The sequence below is a fragment of the Panthera onca genome, chromosome F1, assembly GCF_046562875.1.
Source record: "Panthera onca isolate mPanOnc1 chromosome F1, mPanOnc1 haplotype 2, whole genome shotgun sequence".
NCBI lineage: Eukaryota > Metazoa > Chordata > Mammalia > Carnivora > Felidae > Panthera > Panthera onca.
Window position 1 is genome coordinate 44,973,215 of NC_138355.1, and position 24,905 is coordinate 44,998,119.

A 24,905-nucleotide genomic window follows, 5' to 3' on the forward strand; every position below is an offset into this window, starting at 1 on the left:
TAAAAGGACACCTTCGTCAAAAATCATTTGGTAATATATGTGAGGGTTTATTTGGTGGCTCTTTATTCTATCTCATTGGTTTCTATATCTTTTTTTTTAATCTTTTTTAATTTTCTTTCTTTTTTTTTTTTTTTTTGAGAGAGAGAGAGATGGAGTGCAAGCATGGGAGGGGCAGAGAGAGAGAGAGAGAGAGAGAGAGAGAGAGAGAGAAACCAAAGCAGGCTCCAGGCTCACAGAGCCTGATGCGGGACTTGAACCCACAGGCTGCAAGATCATGACCTGAGCTGAAGCTGGACGCCCAACTGACTGAGCCACCCAGGTGCCCCTGTATAACTGTCTTTATGCCAGTACCACACTGTTTTGAGCTTTGTGGTAAATTTTGAAATTAGGCAGTGTGAGTCTTCTAGTTTTCTTCTTCCTTTTCTGAGCTGTTTTGGCTATTCAGGGTCCTTCAAGATTTCATATGAATTTTAGAATGGGTTTTTTGGGGGCGCCTGGATGGTGCAGTCGGTTGAGCGTCCGACTTCAGCCAGGTCACGATCTCGCGGTCCCTGAGTTCGAGCCCCGCGTCAGGCTCTGGGCTGATGGCTCGGAGCCTGGAGCCTGTTTCCGATTCTGTGTCTCCCTCTCTCTCTGCCCCTCCCCCGTTCATGCTCTGTCTCTCTCTGTCCCAAAAATAAATAAAAAACGTTGAAAAAAAAAATTAAAAAAAAAAAAAAAAAGAATGGGTTTTTTGTTTGTTTGTTTGTTTCTGCAAAAAATACCATCAGGTTGTTGACAGGAATTACATTGAATCTGTAAATCACATTATATAGTATTGACATCTTAACAATCTTAAGTCTTCCAAGCAATGAACATGGGATATGTTTCCATTTATTTATGTCTTAATTTCTCTAATCAGGGGGCGCCTGGGTGGCTCAGTCGGTTGACCGACCGACTTCAGCTCGGTCATGATCTCACAGTTTGTGAGTTCGAGCCCCGCATCGGGCTCTGTGCTGACAGCTCAGAGCCAGAGCCTGCTTCGGATTCTGTGTCCCCCCTCTCTCTGCCCCTCCCCCACTCATGCTTTGTCTCTCTCTGTCTCAGAAATAAATAAACATTAAAAAAAAATTTTTTTTAATTCTCTAATCAGTTGTAGTTTTCATTGTATAAAAGTATTTCACCTCCTTGGATAGGTTGATTTCTAAGTATTTTATGCCTTTTAATGCTATTGTAAATGCAACCGTTTTTGTAATTTTCTTTCAGATTGTTTATTATTATGTATGAAAATACAACTGATTTTTGTGTTTGTATCCTGACTTTGTATCCTGCTACTTTGCTGAATTAGAATATTAGTTGTAAAAGATTTTTTTGTAGACTCTTTAGAGTTTTCTACATGAAATATCCATTCTGTGAACAGAGATAATTTTACTTTTTTCTTTCCAATTTGGATGCCTTTTACACTTTCTTGACTAATTGCTCTGGTTAGAACTGCCAAGTACTATGTAAGTAACATAAAAGTGAAGAAAGTAGATATCTTTGTCTCGTACCTGATCTTAGGAGGAAAAGAGCTTTCAGTCTTTCACTATTGAGTATGATGTTTGCTGTGGGTTGTTTTGTTTTGGTTTTTTTTTTAGTATGGCTTTTATTATGTTGAGGTGATTTCCTTCTATTCCTAGTTTGTTGAATGTTTTTATAAGGAAAGGGTGTTGAATTTTGTCAAATGATTTTTCTATATGAATTGATATGATCATTTGAATTTTCTTTAAATGTTTATTTTTGAGAGAGAGTGAGGGAAGGGCAGAGAGAAAGAGGGAGAAACAGAATCTGAAACAGACTCCAGACTCTGAGCTATTAGCACAGAGCCTGATGTGGGCCTCGAACTCCTGTACTGCGAGATCATGACCTGAGCCAAAACTGGATGCTTAACTGACTGAGCCACCCAGGCACCCCTGAGATGATCATTTGGTTGTTGTTGTTGCTGTTGTTGTTTTTTACCTTCATATTGTTATGTGGTATATTACATCGATTGGTTTTTGTATATTAAACCACCCTTGCATTCCAGGAATAACCCCCACTTGGTCATGATGTATAATCCTTTTTAGTATGCTGCTGAATTTTGTTTGCTGGTATTTTATTGAGTATTTTTGCATTGGTATTCATAAGGGATAGTGGTCTATAGTCTCCAGTATCTTTGTCTAGCTTTGGTATCAGAATAATGCTGGCATTAGAATGAGTTAGGAAATGTTTCCTACCCTTCTAATTTTTTTCTGAAAATGTTTGAGAAGGATTGGTGTTAGTTCTTTAAATATCTGATTGAATTTACCAATGAAACCATTAGGTTCAGGAGTTTTCTTTGTTGGGAGATTTTTTAAATTACTGATTCAGTCTCCTTACCAGTTATAGGTCTATTAAGATTTTCTGTTTCTTCATGGTTTAATCTTGGTGGGTTTGTATTTCTAGGAATTTGTACATTTCATTCAGGTTATCCAATTTATTATAGTGGTTCATTTCTGTAGAATCAATAGTAATGTCTCCATTTCTGGGTTTTTTTTTGTTCTTTTTTTAAGTTTATTTATTTTGAGAGAGAGAGTGTGGGAGGGGCAGAGAGAGATGGAGAGAGAGAATCCCAAGCAGGCTCTGCACCATCAGCACAGAGCCAGATGTGAGGCTTGAACTCACAAACTGTGAGATCATGACCTGAGCTGAAACCGAGTCAGACACTTAACCGACTGAGCCACCCAGGCGCCCCTCCATTTCTGTTTTTATAATTTGTGTCTTTTCTCTTTTGTTGTTAATCCATATAACTAAAAGTTTATCCATTTTGTTGATCTTTTCAGAGAACTAACTTTTGGTTTTGCTGATTTTCTCAGTTTTTTTTTCTGTACTCTTCATTTATCTCTGCTCTAATCTTTATTATTTCCTTCCTTCTGCTAGCTTTGGGTTTAGTTCCTTCTTTTCTTGTTCCTTAATTATAACGTTAGATTGTTGATTTGAGATTTAACATTGTTTTTAAGATTTTTTTTAATGTTTATTTATTTTAGAGCATAAGCAGAGGAGGGGCACAGAGACAGGGGGACAGGATTTGAAGTGGGTCTGTACTGACAGCAGCAGGTCTTGAACTCACAAACCCTGAGAACATGACCTGAGCAGAAGTTGGACGCTTGACCGACTTGAGCCACCCAGGCTCCCTGAGAGTTTTTTTATTATAAACATTTATACTTGTAAATTTCCTTCTTAACACTGCTTTCACTTCATCCCACAAGCTTTGGCACGTTGTGTTTTTGTTTTCATTCATCTCTGTTGTCTAATTTCCCTTGTGCTTTTGTCTTTGAGCCATTGTTGTTTAAGATTATATTGTTTAGGGGCACGTGGGTGGCTCAGTGGGTTGAGCATCCAATTTAGGCTTAGGTGGTGGTCTTGCAGTTCATGAGTTTGAGCCCCACATTGTGCTTGCTGCTGTCTGCACAGAGCCCCTTCGTATCCCCTGTCCCCCTCCCTCTGCCTCTCCCCCGCTTGTGCGCCCTCTCTCTCAAAAATAAACATTAAATATATAAAAAATTAAAGAAAATTTTTAAAAAAGATTATGTTAATTTCTACAGATTTGTGAATTTTCCAATTTTACTTCTGTTGTTGATTTCTGACTATCCTGTGTGTGAAAGAAAATATGTTGGGGGCGCCTGGGTGGCGCAGTCGGTTAAGCGTCCGACTTCAGCCAGGTCACGATCTCGCGGTCCGTGAGTTCGAGCCCCGCGTCGGGCTCTGGGCTGACGGCTCGGAGCCTGGAGCCTGTTTCCGATTCTGTGTCTCCCTCTCTCTCTGCCCCTCCCCCGTTCATGCTCTGTCTCTCTCTGTCCCAAAAATAAAAAAAAATAAAAAAAAAAAAAAAAAAAAAAAAACAAAACGTTGAAAATATGTTGTGCACCTAAGAAGAATATGTGTGCTCTTGTTGGGTAGTGTGTTCTGTATATATCTGTTAGATCTAGTTATTGTGTTGTTTAAATATTATGTTTCCTTATGTATCTTCTGTCTGGTTGTTCTGTCCATCACTGAGGGTAGGGTATTGAAGTCTCCAAACTGTTACTGTAGAGCTGTCTGCTTTTCCCTTTACTTCTGTTTTTGCTTCATGTATTTTGCTGGTATGTTATTAGGTGCCTAAATATTTATAATTGTTATATCTACTTGCTGTGTTATACTTTTATTAATGTGTGTAATAATTTTCTTTTGTCTCCTGTAAACTTTTTTCATTTAATGTCCATTTCTCTGATATTAGTATACCTACCCTTTCTCTCTTTTTATTATTACTTGCATGGGCTATCTATTTCCATCCTTTTATATTCAATCTATTTGTGTTTTTGGATCTAAACTGAGTCTCTGGTAGACAGATATATTTTGGATCATGTGTTTTTACATGTACTGCTGATCTTTGTTTTTTAATTGGAGAGTTTAATCCATTTACATTTAATTACTGATAGGGATTTCTGTCATTTTGCTGTTTGTTTCTGTAGGCATTATAGCTTTTTTTGTCTCACATTGCCTGCATTACTGTCATTTGTATTTAGTTGATTTTTTTGTAGTGAAGTGTTTAAATTCTTTTCTCATTTTCTTTTGTGCATATTCTGTGGGGTTTTTTTTTGTGGTTACCATGGGGATTACACTGAATATCCTATTGTTGCAACATTCTAATTTGAATTTAACTAACTTAATTTCAATAACATACAAAAACTCTGCTCCTTTACAACTTTGTCCACACCCGTTTCAATTGTTAATATCATAAAATTGAATCTTTATACACTGTGTGCCCCCAGACATAAACTAGTAATTCTTTTAAATGCATTAGTCTCTTGGGGTGCCTGGGTGGCTCAGTCAGTTGAGGATCCGACTTCAGCTCAGGTCATGATCTCACAGTCCATGAGTTCAAGCCCCACATCAGGCTTTGTGCTGACAGCTCAGAGCCTGGAGCCTGCTTCAGATTCTGTGTCTCCCTCTCTCTCTGCCCCTCCCTTGCTCATGCTCTGTCTCCCTCTCTCTCTGTCAAAAATAAATAAACATTAAAAAATAAATAAATAAATAAATAAATAAATAAATGCATTAGTCTCTTAAATTATATAGAAAACAACATATCGATTTATAAATCAAAATTACAAAAATACTAGTGTTTGGACTAATAATTTTTTAAAAATATATTAGTCTCTCTCTTAAAAACTGAGAACAAACTGAGGGTTGATGGGGGGTGGGAGAGAGGGGAGGGTGGGTGATGGGTATTGAGGAGGGCACCTTTTGGGATGAGCACTGGGTGTTGTATGGAAACCAATTTGACAATAAACCTCATATTTAAAAATATATATATATATTAGTCTCTTAGATCATGTAGAAAACAAAGTGGAGTTACAAACTTGTCAAAATAATACTAGCTTCCGGGGCGCCTGGGTTGCTCCTTCGGTTAAGCATCTGACTTCGGCTCAGGTCATGATCTCACGGTACGTGAGTTCAAGCCCCACATTGGGCTCTGTGCTGACAGCTTGGAGCCTGGAGCCTGCTTCTGATTCTGTGTCTCCCTCTCTGTGACCCTCCCCCATTCATGCTCTCTCTCTCAAAAATAAATAAACATTTAAAAAATAATAATAATAAAAATAATACTAGCTTCCATAATTTTCCATGTATTTATTTTTATTGAGATCTGTATTTTTTCATATGGATTTGAGTTACTGCCTAGTGTTTCTTCATTTCACCCTTGAGCATATCTTTCAGGATAGGCCTAGTGATAAGAAATCTCTTAGCTTTTGTTTATCTAGAAATGTCTTAATTTCTCCCTCACTCTTGAAGGATAGTTTTGTCAGATATAGGAGTTTTGGTTGGCAGGTTTTTTTTCTTTTAAGACTTTGAATATGTCAGCCCACTACCATCAGGCTTCCAAAGTTTCTAAGGACTCTCCTTTTTTCTTTCTTTTTTTAAAATAGGCTTCACACTCAGCATGGAACCCAACACAGGGCTTGAACTCACACCCTGAGCTGAGCTGAGATCAAGAGTAGGACACTTAACCAGCTGAGCCACCCAGGTGCCCCTCTGCTCTTTTTCTTATTGAGGATCCCTTGTATGTGACAATTCACTTTCCTCTTGTTGCTTTCAAGATTCTCTTTAGCTTTTGAATGTTTGATTATAATGTATCTCAGGGTTGATCTCTGTGACTTCATCTTTATTGGAATTTGTTGAGCTTCTTGGGTATTTATTTTCATGTCTTTCATCAAATTGGTAACCTTTCAGCCATTACTTCTTCAAATAGTCTCTCTGCCCCTTTCTTCTCCTTCTGGGATTCCCACAATGTATATGTTGGTCCACTTAGTAGTGTCCCACAGGTTCCTCAGGTTCTGTTTTTATTCATTCTTTTTTCTTTCTGCTCCTCAGACTCAGTAGTTTCCATCGTCCTATCTCCAAGTTTTTTAATTCTTTGTTCTGCCTACTCAAATCTGCCTTTGAATCCCTCTAGTGAATTTTTCCTTTCAGTTATATTTTTAGCTCCATATTTCTTTTTGGTTTCCTTTTAGGTTTCCTACTGCTTTGTTCATACATCATTTTCTTGACTTTCTCCACATCTTTATTTAGTTCTTTGAGCATTGTTAATATTGCTTCAGCGTCTGGCTAGTAGATCTGTTATTAGGTCTTCTTCCAGGATAGCTTCTTTTGACTTAGTTTTTTCCCTTGAATGGGCCATGGTTTACTGGTTTTTCTGTGTGTGCTTTGTTATTTTTTTGTTGACAACTGCATATTTAAATCTAATAATGTTATCTCTACAAATCAGGTTCTTCCCTTCCCCAGGGATTATTGTTTTTAAAGTTATTTTGATGGTTTGGGTTTTATGTTGTTTTGTTTTCTTTGTTATGGGCGGTCTCTGTGCCAAGGATCAGCCTGAGGTGTAAACTTAAGGTCTTCTCAAGTTGAGATATAATGGCTGAAATTTTTCTAAATTTGATGACAACTATAAGCCCACAGATCCAAGAATCTCAATGTGTGCCAAACACACGAAACATGAAGGGAACTAAACCAAAGCACCTTTACTCAATTTCCTCAAGCCAGAGATAAAGAGAAAGTATTAAAACCAGTCAGATGAAAAGACACATCACAGAAAGAGAAACAAAGATAAGGATGACAGCATGTTTCTCATCAGATATGGTAGAAGTATGAAGACAGTGGAGTAACATCTCGAAAGTACTGAAAGAAAAGGGGCACCTGGGTGGCTCAGTCAGTTAAGCATCCAACTTCGGCTCAGGTCATGATCTTGTGGTTCATGAGTTCAAGCCTTGCATAGAGCTCTGTGCTGACAGTTCAGAGCCTGAAGCCTGCTTCAGATTCTGTGTCTCCCTCTCTCTTTGCACCCCCCTCTCAAAAATAAACATTTAAACAATTTTTTCGAAATAAAAAGTGCTCAAAAAAAAAGAAAACAAACTCAGATTCTATACCCAGCAAACATATCCTTCAAAAACACTGGTGAAATAAAGGCTGCTTCACATATGGAAAAGTTCAAGGGATTCACCACAAGACTAGTACTACTAGAAGTGTTGAAGAAGGTACTTAAGGGATAAGGGGAAGGATAACAAATAGAAATCTGGAGCCACACAAAAGAATGATGAGTAAAAGTTTTCTTTAAAAGATAATTGCTGGAGTGCATGAATGGCTCAGTTGGTGAAGTGTCCATGAGTTCACAGTCGTGAGATCGAATCCTGCATCAGGCTCTGCACTGAGCATGGAACCTGTTTAAGATTCTCTCCCTCTCTCTCTCTGTGCCCTCCACTCATACAGGTGTGCACGCTCCCTCCCTCCCTTCCTCTCTCTCTCTCTCAAAAATAAACATTAAAAAAAATACTGCTTAAAGGAAAAAGTAGTAAATTAATCATGAGGTTTTTAATAGATGTAAAAACAGAACAGTAGGACAAAGGCCAGGAAGGGGTAAAGGGAATCACTGGTGTAAGATTCGTACCCTGTGCATAAAGTTGTATATTACTTGAATGTAGAATGTAATAATTTAAAGATTGGTGTATTTGAAAGGCCTAAGGCAGTTACAAAAATGAAAAAACTGATAAGCCAACAGAAGATATAATAGAATCATAAAAAGTTCTCAGTCTAAAAGAAGACAAAAGAGGGAACAAAGAAGGGCTGGGACAAATTGAAGACATGGCAAGATGGTACATTTAAGGCCAATCATATCAATAATCATACTTCTTGAAAATTTTCCAAATACCTTAATATCAGATGAGATAAAAAAGCAAGATCCAATTATATGCTGCTTATAAGAAAACCACTTTAATAAGACATAAATAGGTTAAGTGTAAAAGGATGAAAAAAGAAGCCCTGTTACGTCTACTATAAAGAAGGCTGGAGAGGCTGTATAAATAACAGATGAGGTAGATTTCAGAACAAAGCCATTACCGGGGAAAAAATCATTTCGTAAAAGGCAGAGGGTCAACTCTGTAAGAGGTCATAACAATCTTATGTATTTATGTGCCTAACAGCTGCAAAATACATGAAGCAAAAACTGACAAAATTGTGAGAAGAAACCAACAATTTTCACAATTACAGTCAAAATTTCAGTACCTCTCAATAATAAAATGTAGAAAAGTAATACACCTGAAACTAATATATGTCAATTACATCCCAATTTTCTGAAAAAGAAAACAATGATATAAAAATTTTGGACTATACTATCAATCGATTTAATGTACTTGACATTTATATAGTACTCAACAACAGCAGAAAATACTTTTTTCAAGTGCACAAGGGAACTTTATCGAGATAGGTCATATTCTGGACAACAGGGCAAGTATCAATACATTTAAAAGGATTCAAAATCATGCAAAATATGTTCTTTGACAAAATAAAATTTTAAACTAAATTTGACATTTAGAAATTGGTAATAGAACAGTTTCTGGGAAACCTCCAAATATATGGGAACTAAATAACACATTTCTACACAGCTCATCAATCAACAAAGAAACCTAAAGGGAAATTACAACTTATTTTTTTAAGTGCAAAGTGAAAACAATATATCAGAATTTGGAGAATACAGCTAAAACAAAATTTAAATGACAATTTATAATATAAATGCCTGTGTTTGCAGTCAAATGCTCTGCCCCTGAGCTATCTCCACTACCTGTGTTTGAAAAGAAGAAAAATCTCAAATCAATGACATAAGCTTCCACCTTAAACTAGAGAATAAAGAATAAATGAAACTCAAAGTAAGCAGAAGAAAGGAAATAGAAGTGTGGAGATCAGTGAAATTGGTAAACCTTTAGCTAGACTAATAGGAAAAAAGAGAAACGGCAAAAATTACTAATATCAGGAATGAGAAATGACTTAAGTGTAGATATGTATTAGAATATTGTGGACAATAAATTTAATAATTTAAATGAAAGGGACAAATACCTCTATAGAGAAACCTACCAAAGCTCACTCAAGAAGAAATAGGGGGCACCTGGGTGGCTCAGTCAGTTGTGTTGGTTCTTGATTTCTGCTCAGATCATTATCTCACAGTTCGTGGGATTGAGCCCCGCATCAGCTCTGCAGTGCAAAACCTGCTTGGGGTTCTCTCTCTCTCTCTCTCTCTCTCTCTCTCTCTCTCTCTCTCCCTTTCTCTCTCTCCCCTGCTCATGCACATGCTCTTTCTCTCTCAAAATAAATAAACTTAAAAAATAAAAAAGGATGAGTCAACTAGATTTGTTATGGTGATTATTTCACAATATATACAATTACAAATCATGAAGTTTTTACTATAATGTTATATGTCAATTATATCTTATTTTTAAATGATAAAAAGTGAGAAATAAGTTTCTTCATTATCTGTGTAACTATTAGAGTTTGAAGTTATAATTAGAAACCCCACAAAGAAAACACCAGGCCCAGATGGCATTTCTAGTGAATTCTGCCATATATTTAAGGAAGGAAAAAAACCCATTCCTCACAAAGTCCCTTAGAAAATTGAAGACGATGGAACACTCCCTTACTCTAGGAAACCAATTAGTAAAATTGTCCACACTAACGGACTGTCAAAGAAAAAAACATTATCTTCTCAACACTTGCACAAAAAACATTGACAGACTTATAACATCCATTCTTGATAAACTCCCAACAAACTAGGAATCATCATTTATGAAAAGCCTACACCAAACACCATGTTTAATGTTGAAAGACTGCTTTCCCTGTACATTCAGAAAGAAGGCAATGCTCTCACCTCTGGCCTCTGCTGGCACCTCTTCTGTTCAATATAGTACTGAATGTTCTACCGGTGCAGTGAGGCAAGAGAAAGAAAGAATGAGCCAAGATAGAGTAATAGGAAATGGATTTTCCCTCTTACCTGCAACAACCGAAAAACAAGACTAAATATATGAAACGGTGGTTTTCAAGACATTAGGCATCAGACAACTATACAGCAATGTTTGGTTATTGGGAAACAAATACAGCCCTACTAGTTGGCCCAGCTTACTGCCTGAATATAGTTGCCAGGTTGCAGGGAGGGGGACCCCAGGTATAATCTGGACATCTCCCTGTATCAAAGAGAGGAAACTGGGTTAGTGGCAGGCCAAGGTGGTTGGAATTCTCAGGGTAAAATATCCAACAGGACAGAGACACATAAAGAGTACTCTGGATTTGGCAGTTTTCCTCAGCTGAGAACATGCATCTAAACAAAAAACCCGGGGCGCCTGGGTGGCTCAGTCGGTTAAGCGTCCGACTTCGGCTCAGGTCACCATCTTGCGGTATGTGAGTTCGAGCCCCGCGTCGGGCTCTGTGCTGACTGCTCAGAGCCTGGAGCCTGTTCAGATTCTGTGTCTCCCTCTCTCTCTGACCCTCCCCCGTTCATGCTCTGTCTCTCTCTGTCTCAAAAATAAATTAAAAAAAAAAACGTTGAAAAAAAAAATTTAAACAAAAAACCCAAAGACTTGGAAATAAGTCAAAGAAAGGAGGGCCTTGTCTTTTCAGTGTGTTCCCGGAGCATTGTTTAACAGACCCATCCAAAGTTTATGGACTTCATTTTTTCTTTTTTTATGTTTATTTATTTTGAGAGAGAGTGCACATGTGCTGGGAAAGGGCAGAGAAAGGGGGAATGAGAATCCCGAGCAGGCTCTGTACTATCAGCACAGAGCCCAGTGAGGGGCTCTATCTCACGAACAGAATCATGAGATCATGACCTGAGCTGAAGTCAAGAGTTAGACGCTTAACCAGCTCAGGCACCCAGGCACCCAGGCACCCCTCAAGGTTTATGGACTTCTTTAGGATTACTGTACCTGTATCTGCTGTTACTGTTTACCATCTGTAGAGCCCAAACTGTGGAGCTCCATGTTAACTTGTAGGTTTCTATCCAGTAGAAAAAGGCTGTGGTTTTATTGCCCTGAAACTCATTTACCAGTTTTAGCACGTAACCTAGCAATCTTAATCTAGCAGTCTTTTTAAAAATAAAATATCTATATAAATACACAACTCCTCCAATACTCTTGGAACCAGTTTTACTATCTTGGGCGCATCATTAACTAGTTAATAAGTTTTTGACATGGTTTTATTTTCTTATTTGTATGAAAGCCATATTTTCAACTTTTTGAATATTTTACTTTGATAGGGTTCCACTGAGATGCCCAAGCGGACACTTACACCAGAGTCAGTTAAGGAGTGCTGCTAGAAGGGCATCTCATGGAATATTTAAGCCCTTACATACCTTTTTCTTCTTTTCTTTTTTCAAGTGTGTCTGTGTGTGTCTGTGTATATGCGCACGTGTACCCTGAGAATAAATCCCAAAGGAAATAGAACTATTTATTTTTGATCTCTCTTTTTATTCCTGGCCCTGTGGTTTTCTTTTTGTTTCTGGTTCTTGACCAAAGTTGGTTCTAGTTCTGACTTGCAACATAGTTGATAAACTATTTTCAGTTGGTGACAGCAACAAGTGGGGATCTGATGTTATGGCCTGAAATTTTGGTCATCAATATCAGCATGGTATTTCATTAGCTAATGGATGGGAGACTATGGCTTGTTACTCTTTTTTTCTTTTTGAATGTGTTCCTATTAGTGAGGTCATATCAATTAAGAAGATAATTTGTGAACACTGGAAAATATCTCTTTGAGATCAGGACTGATGATATTTTGTGTTCTGTGTTTACTTTGACCCATAGCTGTAATTGTCGAACTAAAGCTTTCTGTGATTCTGTGTGCCTTTATGAGAAAATGCTTTGCCTCTCATAGAAATTTGTAACATTTTCTTATCTCTGAGTATATTAATAAGTTATACCCTTCATTTACACAATACAAAGCCACCACATGTAATTCCTTTTTTTAATTTAAATTTTAATTTTTTTTAATTAACATCCAAATTAGTTAGCATATAGTGAAACAATGATTTCAGAAGTAGATTCCTTAATGCCCCTTACCCGTTTAGCCCATCACCCCTCCCACAACCCCCTCCAGCAACCCTCAGTTTGTTCTCCATATTTATGAGTCTCTTCTGTTTTGTCCCCCTCCCGGTTTTTATATTATTTTTGCTTCCCTTCTCTTATGTTCATCTGTTTTGTCTCTTAAAGCCCTCATATGAGTGAAGTCATGATTTTTGTCTTTCTCTAACTGACTAATTTCACTTAGCATAATAGCCTCCAGTTCCATCCACGTAGTTGCAAAGGGCAAGATTACATTCTTTTTGATTGCCAAGTAATACTCCACTGCATATATATACCACATCTTCTTTATCTGTTCATCCACCGACGGACATTTGGGTTCTTTCCATACTTTGGCTATTGTCGATAGTGCTGCTATAAACATGGGAGTGCATGGGTCCCTTCGAAACAGCATCCCTGTATCCCTTGTATAAATACCTAGTAGTGCAATTGCTGGGTCGTAGGGTAGTTCTATTTTTAGTTTTTTGAAGAACCTCCATACTGTTTTCCAGAGTGGCTGCGCCAGCTTGCATTCCCAACATGTAATTCCTTTTTATCCTGTCACCTCTTGGATGTCTTTGTGAAGGTTGTATGTGTAGATGTGTATGCAGCTGCATATGGATATGTTTTGTATGTGTACAACATTTTGGGTTGTTTTTAGTGGGAGGGGTTGGGGTTGCCAAATAAACTTAGAGGGTAGCAGTTTAATTTGGATTTCAGATAAACAATATTTTTTCAGTATAAATATATCTGAAATTCACATTTAACTGGGCATCTTGTTTCTTTGCTACATCTGGCAACCCCGAGGGCAATGGGGATCAATTCAAATAATCTAGACTACCATCACTAGAAACAAACATCATTTCTTTTTTCAAATTCTTAATCTTTGGCTAGAAATTTCAAAGACATTTAAATAATTAATTTTTTAAAAGATTATTCTTGTTTGTTATTTTAGTTTTGAAGGGAATAGCTCTAGCTTTTATCCATTAAATAGAATACTGGCTCTTGAGTTGAAATACAGTTTTTTATACTACGGATTGTGTAATGAAGAATTACCCAAAGAGATGTCTAGCTTCTGCCCTTTGATACCAGAAGGTGATTTCTGGGATCTGATCGACAGGAATGTCCTGCCTGATGGGAATGTCTTTGTTAGCTGGGGGCTTAGAACAACAACAAAAAAGTTTAACACTGTGGTTTATGTGGTTATGTGGTTTATGGCTGTGGGTCATACCATATTAGTTCCAACTTCCAGAAGAATTGATGACTAAAGGTATTATCTCAACCTTGGGAGGGAATGAAAATTAAGAATTAGCCAGGTGAGCTAAGCCTTAATAAAATCAAGCCTTAATAAAAATTCTGACACCAAATGTTAATAAGCTAAGCTTCTCTGGTTGGCAGTATTGTGTGTACATGGTCACACATTGTGACAAGAAGGAAGTAACACCATGTATGATTCCATGGGGACAGATGAGTAGAAGCTCTGCATGTAACCTCCTCCTTGAGTCTGCCCTGTGCATCTCTTCCCTTGGCCGATTTTGATTTAAATCTTTAGGGGTGCCTGGGTGGCTCAGTTGGTTAAGCGTCCAACTCGTGACCTCCGTTCAGGTCATGATCTCACGGTTTGTGAGTTCGAGCCCTGCGTCAGGCTCTGCATTGATGGCACGGAGCCTGCTTGGGATTCTGTCTCTCCTTCTCTCTGCCTTTCCCCCACTTGTGTGTGTATGTGTGCAGTCTGTCTCTCTCTCTCTCTCTCTCTCTCTCTAAATAAATAAATAAACTTTAAAAAATAAAATAAATCTTTACTCTGTAACAAACTGTAATTGTAAATATAAAAGCTTTCAGGGAGTTCTGTAAGTCCTTCTAGGGAATTACCAAAGCAGAAGAGAGTTTTCAGAACCCCCCAAATTTACAATGGGTGTGAATTAGTAAGGCTAGTCTTGTGGGTACTGTTCCTTCAAACTACAGTTGGATTAACTCTGGATAGGATATATTTATACTGTTGATAAGAACATTAGTGAATTTTATTATGCCTTCTTTTCAAACTTCCATTGAAATAATTAGTAAACTTATCTTATCTGATGGAGTGTTTTTTAAACAATAAACTCTATGCCCATCCTGGGGCTTAAACTCATTACCTAGATTGAGTCGCATGCTCTACCAACTGAGCCAGTCAGGGGCCCCTAGAGCTTTTTTTAATATTAATCTGTCATAAGGATGGACGCAGGCTTTGTGGAACCTGAAACTTCTATAATTTGGGTGAATCTTTTTAAAAAGTATATAAAATTATAAATATGGAATCATACATAGAAATGAGAATTTATTTAGAATGAAAAAAGAAGTAAATTAAAATACTTTAACTTGACCACATAAAATCATGAAATCTATAAAACAACATAATATTTTTATTAACTAATGATTGAATCACTTCTATAATGCATTTTTCCTGCAACTCTTTGATTGCTTCTTAATATAAGCTTTTGTAATATTTTCTATTAAGTAAATAGACAAATCATTCTTTTCTCTTTCATGGTTGTTTGAAATTTATTTTGAGTGTTTAAAAAAGTTTCTTCAGCTTTGCAATTTGTCATTAATAATACCATATAGTTTCTTAAAATGTCAAGTTTGCTAAAATCTCTATCAAGTTTCTTTCATATATAATCTCCAGATTTCAGGGTGTTTCAAATTTTCTTGTGCAATAACTAATCCTAAAGTACTCTTTGTATTAATGACACTAATGCCATAGATATCTTCCTCTAGCGAGTATTATGAGTTATGTTCTCTTTGTAGTCAATTCAGCAACAAATTGAAAGCTAGTTCTAATATGTTTATATGATTCATTTCCCTTCATTGATTGGATTAATAAATAATCCAAGAAACTATTTGCCTCTATTTGAAATTTAGCTCATACTCTTAAAAAATTAATGATTATAGCGGCACCTGGGTGGCTCAGTCGGTTAGGTGTCTGACTTCAGCTCAGGTCATGATCTCACGGATCGTGGGTTCGAGCCCCATGTCAGGCTCTGTGCTGACAGCTCAGAGCCCGGAGCCTGCTTCAGATTCTGTGTCTCCCTCTCTCTCTGCCCCTCCCCCACTTGCACTCTGTGTCTCTCTCAAAAATAAACATTTAAAAAAATTAATAATTTTGATATAATATAAACATGTTCCTGTTATAATTCACTTCTTAATTAAAAAAATACAAATTTGCTGATTCCATAGCTGCTCTTTATTGCTTTTATTTCCTAATCTGAATTTTCCTTTGATTTGTTAATATATAAATTTAAAGATGACAAAATTCATCTTTATATAAATCCAAATTAGGAGGCTAACATTTTTCACTTTATTAAAATGTTGCAAAATGCCTCTTCAAATTGCAATGGAAATGGTGTATTAAGCTTTATACCACAAGTCATTCCCATCAAAAAAGAGGAAAAAAAATCTATGGTACATTTGATATTGCATATGTTGCATTATCAGTATGTTTCTGACAGGAGTATCTTTGCTTTCAATTAGGTCTTCATGAGACTGGAATCCTCTATTGACAATTTTCTGTGACCTTTAACATGTACCTTCCTGTGCCTATGCCAGGTATATTGGCATGGTAGGTTTTAGGAGTGTTCCTGGATGCGTTCCTTCGCTGGGAGGGTTAGCAATAATTTAACTGTGTGCAAAAGCAACTCAACTGCATACAGTATCTCACCTAACTAAAGTATACCCCCGGCTCAACTTCTTAGCCACATCCAAAAATATCTGTGACCTGATACAAGGGGATATGTGATAAAGGGAAAATCTAAGTGGAAAGAGACAATAATCTTAACCTTGATTTTTGCAAATTAAAAATATATTTGATCATGTAAAGATTGCTTGGGTCCCTCCTAGGACCTTGGAAGGGCCTGTATATGTGAGAAGGCCTGAAGCTTAAGCTTTATCTTCGTGTTGGTTTTTTTTTTGTAATTTTAATTTAATTTTTTATTTTCAGAGAGAGAGCATGTGAGTGGGGGAGAGGGGCAGAGAGAGAGAGAGAATCCCAAGCAGAGAGAGAGAGAGAGAGAGAGAGAGAATCCCAAGCAGGCTCAATGCTTAGCATGGAGCCTGAGGCGGGGCTCGATTCCATGACCCTGGGATCATGACCTGAGCTGAAATCAAGAGTTGGACGCTCATTGATCTTCACTAATGGAGGCACCCCTTCATGGTTCTTAAAAAAAATTTTTAAGGGGCGCCTGGGTGGCTCAGTTGGTTAAGCGTCCAACTTCAGCTCAGGTCATGATCTCACGGTCTGTGAGTTCGAGCCCCATGTCGGGCTCTGTGCTGACAGCTTAGAGCCTGGAGCCTGCTTCAGATTCTGTGTCTCCCTCTCTCTCTGCCCCTCCCCCACTCATGCTGTGTCTCTCTCACTCTCAAAAATGAATGAATGTTAAAAAAATAAATAAATAAAATAAAATAATAAAAAAAATTTTAAGTAAGTCTCTACATCCAACGTAAGGCTTGAACTCACAGCCCTGAGTTCAAAAGTCATGTGCTCTATCAACTGAGCCAGCCAGGCACCCCTTTAAATGTTTTACTTTAAATATTCATGTGAATTTTGCTTATATTTTATTCCATTTATGTTCATCACCATTTAACATGCAAAGAATGTTTTTAAAAACTTAACTCACGTTCAGTGGCCACTCTTTGAACGGGGGGGGGGAGGGGGGGGGGAGGAAACAGTAAAGCCAGTGTTTCAGTTTTGTCATTGCTTCGCATCCTTATAATTTCTTTTCCTGTCTTTTCTCCTTGGGTTTATCATTTGAGAATATGATATTTTCTGGAAATTTGCAAGGAACACAAAAAACAAGTTGCAGTAGCTTAAACAAAATAAATTTATTTATCCCACAACAAGAAATCTGAGATAGGTAGTCCAGTTATCGGCCATTCATTGGTATATAGCACTGAATAAATACTGATGATAGATATATGATGATGCCATTCAGATACCCAGGCTACCTTCATCTTTCCTGCTGCTTCCCTTGTCACATAGGGCATTATCCTTGTGCCTATCCCCTTGTGATCACAAGAAAGGAATGCTGGTCTGCTAGGAAAATGGAGGGAGTCCGAAGGAGCATACCTTCTGGGTCTGTCCTTTTTATTTTTTTTTTAATTTTTTTTTTTCTTTCAACGTTTTTTATTTTTATTTTTGGGACAGAGAGAGACAGAGCATGAACGGGGGAGGGGCAGAGAGAGAGGGAGACACAGAATCAGAAACAGGCTCCAGGCTCCGAGCCATCAGCCCAGAGCCTGACGCGGGGCTCGAACTCACGGACCCCGAGATCGTGACCTGGCTGAAGTCAGACGCTTAACCGATTGCGCCACCCAGGCGCCCCTGGGTCTGTCCTTTTTAAAAAAGCATTCTCAGGGGCGCCTGGCTGGCTCAGCCAGTTGAGCGTCTGACTCTTGATTTCAGCTCAGGTCGTGATCTCACAGTTTGGTTTATGGGGTTGAGCCCTGCCTGGGGCTCTGTGCTGGCAGCAGTGGAGCTTGCTTGGGATTCTCTCTCCCTCTCTCTCTCTCTGCCCTTCCCCCGCTTACGCGTGCATGTGCACTCTCTCTCAAAATAAATAAACATTGGAAGGGAAAAAAAAGGTCCTAGCATACATTTAAAACAATAATAAAAAAAATGAAAGATGAAAAGCATTCTCAAGAGTTTATACCCAAAGATTTCTTTATATGTTTTATTAGCCATAACCAAGTGTCATTTTCACTCCTAGATATAAGGATGTCTGAGAAAGTAAGAGTATCAGGCTGTTTGGGCTGCCATAACAAAATACCACAAACTGGATGGCTTGAACAACAAATTTATTTTCTCACAGTTGCAGAGTCTAGATATCCCAGATCAAGATGCTAGCAGATTCTATTTCTGGTAACAGCTCTCTTCCTGGCTTTCAGGAGGCTGCCTTCTTATGTCCTCGCATGCCCTTTCTTCTGTGTGTGCAAGGAAAGAGAGAGCTGTCTGGTGTCTTATCCTCTTTTTATAAGGATACTAGTTCTATTGGATTAGAGCCCTCACCTTATGATCCCATCCTCACTATCTCCTTAAAGGCTCTACCTCGTTTTTCGTAATTTTGGAAGGCATTGTCACCGCGTTTCCCTGTGGCAGTGTTTGTTTGGATTAACCTATGTATTTGCCACTTTGTTCTTCCATTATTCTTTCATTTTAGACCATCTGTGATCACTTTCTTTCTGACTAAAGTGCACACTCTAGAATTTCCTGTAATGAAGATCTGTGGTGGCAAACTCTGTCTTTGTCTGAAAAATGTTTTCATTTAACCTTTGTGGCTTTTTAAAAAATGCTTATTTTTGAAAGAGAGCGAGCGCAAGCAGGGACGGTGCAGAGAGAGACGGGGGAACAGAGGGTCTGAAGTGGATTCTGCACTGACTGCAGAGAGCCCAACACGGGGCTCAAACTCATGAACTGTGAGATCATGACCTGAGCTAAAGTCAGATGCTCGACTGACTGAGCCACCCAGGCACCCCTAGCCTTTGTTTTTAAAGATATTTCCACAGGCCACAGAATTTTAGTAAGTTACTTTTTTTTTTAAGTTTATTTATTTTGAGAGAGTGTGTCCGTGCATGCTGGGGAGGGGCAGAGAGAGGGGGAGAGAAAGAATCCCAAGCAGTTAGTACAGAGCCTGATGCAGGGCTCGAGCTCATGAACAGTGAGATCATGACCTGTGAGATCATGACCTGAGCTGAAATCAAGAGTCAGATGTTTAACCAACTGAACCACCCAGGCGCCCCCGAAAAGTAACAGTTGCTTTGTTCAGTGCATTAAACACTTTAGAAATATTACTTCATTAACTTCTAGCTTCCATTGTTACTATTGATAAGCCATCTGTCATTCTAATTGTGACATTTTCGAAGCTAATCTCTCTTTTTTTAGCGGCTGCCTCCAATGTAGTTTTGTTTATTTCTTTTTGTTTTTTACTGTTGTTCTGTCATTTCCCTGTTGTAGGTCTGGGTATAACTTTTTTACTTATTCTGCTTGAAATTCATTGGATTTCTTGCATCTGTGAATTGAATTCTTTCTTTAGTTCTAAAACATTGTTAGCCATTATTTCTTCAATTATTTCCTCTACCCCATTTTCTTAATATCCTCCTTGACTATTTTAAATAGTCATTTGTTAGACCCTTACACTATATCCTTCATTACCTTTTGCATATTTACCATCTTTTTTTTCTTTGTTCCGTACAATTTTTTCAGGTTTATCTTCTAGTTCATTATTTTTGTCTGTGTCTGAAAAGCTATTAGACCTATTCAGAAAACAATTTTTGTAATTTGTTACAGATTTTATTTTTAAGTGATCTCTATACCAACATGGGGCTTGAACCCCCAAACCCGAAATTAAGAGTCACACTCTCTACCAGCTAAGCCATCTAGGTGCCCCAGAACATTTTTAGTTTTAATTATTACTTTTTTTAGTTCTTGGTTTCTTTTTAGATATGTTGGTTTTTCCTGTTTGGTGCCTGATAATTCTAATATCTGATGTCTTTGCAGTTCTGATTTTCCTGTCTTTCCTGCTGGCTCTTGCTCATGGTGCTTTCTTTCCTGGTTGTTTTGTGACTTGTGTTTGTTTCATTATATTGGTGTTTGACTGTGAACTGATTTAAAAAAATTTCTTTCTCCTTTGGGAAATCTTTAAGGCCTGGGATGAAGATGAGTTCCTTCCAGGAGATTTGCTTTTGCTTCTTTTGGGCACGTGAGGGCATCATTGTACTAAGACTACTATTAAACCTAATTTTTGGCTTAAGACTCTTTTCAGGTATCTAGGTTGTATGTGTTGGGCTACACACCTGCCCTGGAGTAGCTCGTGGTTACAGATTCTTGGGGGAGATAATCTCCTCCTCTTCCTGACCCAGCACCAAGTTTTGAGCAGTTTTTGTTGTAGACCTCTGGTGGTGATAGTTGGGCAGGGAATAGATGAATTCTAATTGGCTTCAATCTGAGAGTGTAACACTTTGAGGATTCAGCCTTATGGGAGGTGGGAGGAGAATCTCCTTTTAGAGTCCCTATTTTAGGCAGTCCTGGGCTTTTGTTTTTAACTCACATGGGACAAAGTTCTATCAAAAGTGAACTATAAGCTTTTCCAGTTTGGGTAGATTTCTTTCATGTCTTCATCCCTACTATAATTTATCTTATTTTATTAGCCAAAATATACCACCACCACCACCACCACCACCACCACCACCCCCCCCCCCACACACACATTTTAACATCTCTGAAGTCTATATAGCTCTTAAACTGATGGCATCCTGGATTGACTGGCAGCCAAGGTCAGGCATAACATAGATGTATTGTTTATGTGTGTATGAATATCAAAAGCGAAGCATCAAATCTTGCAGAATAACCACCAGTGGCTTGGAAGAAAATCTTGAGGCAGATAGTGGAGCATTCTTTTAACTCCTAGGAATCAAATGTCTGTGGAGGGGAACTGTTCTTAGAGTGAATCAGACACATTCAGCAGCATTCCTGAAACATGAGTCAGAAGTTGGTTGGTGCTACATAACTGCAAAGTCAGGCTGGAGAGTCCAGTGCCACCTGGTTTTCATTTTTTTAAGGATTATTTTATGAAATAATAAATCGCTTGTGTTCTTGATGGCACAGAGCGTTGTGTGGAAGAGGAAGATTAAATGAGGAAGTTTTAGGCAAATGATTTTTTCACTTATATTTTACTGTTTATAAATACCTAAGAGTAATTTATACTTAAAGTAGATGACTAAGCCTAAAATATCTCTTTCTGTTCATGAGTTCGAGCCCTGCATTGGGCTCTGCTCTGTCAGCTTAGTCTCTTTCTCTCTCCCTCGCTCACTGCCCCTCTTCAGCTCGCACACACTCTCTCCCTCTCAAAATAAATAACTAAACTTTAAAAAATTAAATATCTCTTTCAGTAAGTACAAAACAAGAGGTATTAATTATAAGAAAGCATTATGTTATAGTTTGACGGCTTGTATCCCTTTTTTAGTAGTGAATAAAGCAGTGGTATCTCTTTCAACCAATAATGGCTTAGAATAAAGGTAATAAAATTAAGGAATCTTTCATTTCTTGTCAGCTTCTGAGTACATTGGAGACTTTTTAAAAATCCAGTAATTTCAGATGGTAGCTGTACTTGTGGTGAGCGTAGCACAAGGTATAGACTTGTTAAATCACTATGTCGTACTCCTGAAACCAATGTAACATTGTGTGTGTGTTGACTGTACTTCAATTTTCTAAAAAACCCACTGATTTTCGTTGCTTTTAGCAGGTGGGACCGTCTTCTTGTGTGTAATCTACTCTACTAACAGAAATGTAAGTCTTGTTTTACTCTTATCATCAGAAAACATACAATATTTCCAAAAACATCATTTGTTTTTGAGAGGGTCTTTCAAAAGGAGAGGGAGAGAACTATAGTAAAAGAAAGGGTTTTTCTTTAGGATAGGGAAAATTTTACCATGTTCATATATTACTTACCTCCTTATTTCTAACAATTTGTGTCTATTTCTCTCTCTCTCTTTTTAAGTTACATTGCCTTTTTTAAAAAAAACTTTTCAAATGCTTATTTATTTTTGAGACAGAGAGAGAGAGAGCATGAGTGGGGGAGGAACAGAGGCACAGGGAGATAACAGAATCTGAAGCAGGCTCCAGGCTCTAAGCTGTCAGCACAGTGCCTGATGCAGGGCTTGAACTCATGAACCGTGAGATCATGACCTGAGCTGAGCCACCCAGGCACCCCTATTTTTCTCTCTTCTTGATTACATTTGCTGGAGCCTTGTCTATTTCATAGTGTTTACAAAATCAAATTGCTTTTACTTCCAATTAACTTTATTTTGGTTTTAACTGGCCCCATTCTTTACTTTTGGGGATTTTGATGCTTTTATATTCAATCTCTTTGCTGTCTTAAAAAATATGATATTTGAAACTATACATTTTCCTCCAAATACTGCTTTGACTTTCCCACAAAGATTTAGATAGGTTGATATTTTTATTATTATTTTTAAAAGAAGTAACTAATCATAATTGCTGACATTTGCCATATACTTTTATGGCCTGCAAAAGCAGTCTGTTTACATTTCTCTTTCTTTTTGTCCAAGTTCTTATTTGTGGAAACTTTATTTTACAGATGACTGTGGACTCTTTATAAGAAAACATTAATGCAGTTAATGTTTAACTACAGATAAAAAAATATAGCCTATTAAATATTTTGTTGTCTCTAATGAGATTTTTCTCAATAATCTAATATGTTCAATTTCTATATGTGAACATATATAGCCATTATTTGTAGAATATAAAATCTGCAATAATGTTCTTCATTATGAATTATAGTGTTTAGATCCTTTCCAGCTTTTTTTTTTCTTAATATTTATTTATTTTTGAGAGAGAGAGAAACAGAGTGCAAATGGGGAGGGGTTAGAGAAAGAGGGAGATACAGAATCTGAAGCAGGGTCCAGGCTCTAAGCTGTCAGTGCAGAGCCACAGGATCCTGACCTGAGCTGAAGTCAAACACTTAACCGACTGAGTCACACATGCCCCCCGATCCTTTATAGCTTTACATATATTATAGCCTTAATCTGTCATTGATATTGAAGAATTAAAATTTTCCATTGTAATTGTATTTTTATAATTTTCACATGACATGGGTATTAATCTACATGATATAATTAGCTGTCATGTTGGTCCATATAAATTCTTTATTATTTTATTCATTATTGACTACCTTTCATCATATGCAGTAACCACCTGACTTAAGTGCTTTTTTGCCCTAAATTCTGTTTCATCTGATATTAATATTGCTATTGCTGCTTTCCTTTTTTGTCAGTGTAGTTTATTTTTGCCCATTCTTTGATGTTTAGCTTTCCCAGGCCTCTTGGCTTCTACGTATCTATGTTAGTAATATATTATTTCATTGATTTTTAAATAATTGATGCTTTTTGCCCTTCTAATAGCAAGATTTCTACTATTTAGGATAATTTTAATTGTTATTCTTGGTTTATTTTACTTTCTATTTGTGCTTCCTGACTTTTATTCTTGCTTCTTCAATTCTGCCTCTTCTATGAGTTTTACTTTGTTTCCTTTTGCCTTTTAAGTCAATCTGGCAGGGAAACTTAATAGCTAAAACAACAAACATTTATTATCTCACCCAGTTTCTGAAAGTCAGGAATCTAGGAGGGGTTTAGCTGGGCAGGTCTGAATAGGATGTGCTTGAGATTACAGTCTACAAGTCACTTGATGCTTCAGTCCTCTGAAGACTTGATTGGATGCTGGGAAGTTTGCTTCTAAGCTCACTCAGATAGCTGTGCTCAAAGACCATAGTTCATTGGTGGCTATTAGCTGGAGGCCTTGTTCCTTCCCACGTGGCCTCTCCACAGGATTATTCGGGATCTAGCAGATGGCTTCCCCCAGAGCAAATGGTCCAAGAGAGCCAGAAGGATCAAGGTGGAAGCTCTAATATCTTTTATCACCTAACCTTCCAAATGATAACTGTCACTTTTGTTGTATCCTATTGGTCACACAGACCAATCCTGGTACTGTGGGAAGGGACAGCACAAGGACGTAAATACAGGAGGCAGGGAGATCGGGAGCTATCTTGGAAGCTGGCTACCACAAACACCCAATTTTTAACTCCACCAGTAAATATCTGGAGTCCAAAAACATTCTTAACTCTCTATTTGCCTGTTTATAGGTATCTAATAAAATATAACTCGGGCTATCATATTGTAAAATAAGCATTTGCCGCCTTCTCCTCCTCCTCCTCCTCCTTCTTCTTCTTCTTCTTTAATTTTTAATTTTTTAAAATTTACATCCAAATTAGTTAGCATATAGTGAAACAATGATTTCAGGAGTAGATTCCTTAATGCCCCTTACCCGTTTAGCCCATCTCCCCCTCCCACACCCCCTCCAGTAAACCTCTGTTTGTTCTCCATTTGTAAGAGTCTCTTATGTTTCGTCCCCCTCCCTGTTTTTATATTATTTTTGTTTCCCTTCCCTTATGTTCATCTGTTTTGTCTCTTAAAGTCCTCATATGAGTGAAGTCATATGATGTTTGTCTTTCTCTGACTGACCACTTTCACTTAGCATAATACCTTCCAGTTCCATCCATGTAGTTGCAAATGGCAAGATTTCATTCTTTTTGATTGCCGTGTAATACTCCACTGCATATATATACCACATCTTCTTTATCCATTCATCCATCGATGGACATTTGGGCTCTTTCCATACTTTGGCTGTTGTTGGTAGTGCTGCTATCAACATGGGGGTGCATGTGTCCCTTCAAAACAGCACACCTGTATCCCTTGGATAAATACCTAGTAGTGCAATTGCTGGGTCGTAGGGTAGTTCTATTTTTAGTTTTTTGAGGAACCTCCATACTGTTTTCCAGAGTGGCTGCACCAGTTTGCATTCCCTTTTTTTTTTTTTTTTTTTTTTTTTTTTTTTTTTTTTTTTAATGAGAGAGAGAGAACCCCAAGCAGACTCCACACCCAGGGCAGTACCTGATGCAGGGCTTGATCCCCAGCCCC

At 37.7% G+C, this 24,905-nt stretch overlaps 1 protein-coding gene across 11 annotated transcripts in view; it reads left to right on the forward strand.

Moving 5' to 3' along the window:
- The window catches only part of SNRPE (small nuclear ribonucleoprotein polypeptide E), a 132,894-nt gene that overhangs the window by 21,237 nt on the left and 86,752 nt on the right, over nucleotides 1–24,905 (forward strand). For 9 of the 11 annotated variants that reach the window (XR_014136441.1, XM_078441271.2, XM_078441272.2 and 6 more), the window contains one exon: nucleotides 21,653–21,699. The exons of the other annotated variants lie outside the window; for them this stretch is intronic. Coding sequence is in view for 8 of the 9 variants with exons in the window: in XM_078441271.2 (XP_078297397.1) it covers nucleotides 21,653–21,699 (47 nt within the window). In the remaining variant the exon portion in view is untranslated. The remainder of the gene's footprint in view (nucleotides 1–21,652; nucleotides 21,700–24,905) is intronic. 11 annotated transcript variants of the gene reach the window in all.